General features: G+C 39.7%; 1 protein-coding gene across 1 annotated transcript; it reads right to left on the reverse strand.

Moving 5' to 3' along the window:
- Positions 1–84: 84 nt before the first annotated feature.
- Positions 85–309, reverse strand: OGAPHI_006561 (uncharacterized protein; the record flags this gene model as incomplete). The annotated part of the gene is made up of 1 exon (XM_046207859.1): positions 85–309. One exon carries the CDS (start codon positions 307–309, stop codon positions 85–87), a length of 225 nt encoding a protein of 74 aa, XP_046058579.1.
- Position 310: the final 1 nt, after the last annotated feature.

Here is a 310-nt window from a genome sequence, read left to right on the forward strand (position 1 = left end):
GAGGAAAGGCTTGTACTAGTATATACTTCATAACAAAGAAAGCTACTAATATTAGATGCGGAATTGTTTATCATTCTATATAATTTATTTACGAGATGACATGAATCTAGGAGAATCTCTGTTACTGTTCAAACCTTCGTCCCTATTTGTCATTGGGGAAGAAGTACTGTCTAAGAACACTGGTTTCAAGACTTGTTCATCGAAATTTTGGAACCATTGCGAGTCAGTCCGGAGCATATTTCCAATGGCATCCTTCAAGTTCGTCCGTTCGCCAGAAGGCCTCTGTGAACTAGCAGCCTGTTCAGACATC

Source organism: Ogataea philodendri, assembly GCF_020536065.1.
Source record: "Ogataea philodendri strain CBS6075 chromosome Unknown scaffold335, whole genome shotgun sequence".
NCBI classification, from domain to species: domain Eukaryota; kingdom Fungi; phylum Ascomycota; class Pichiomycetes; order Pichiales; family Pichiaceae; genus Ogataea; species Ogataea philodendri.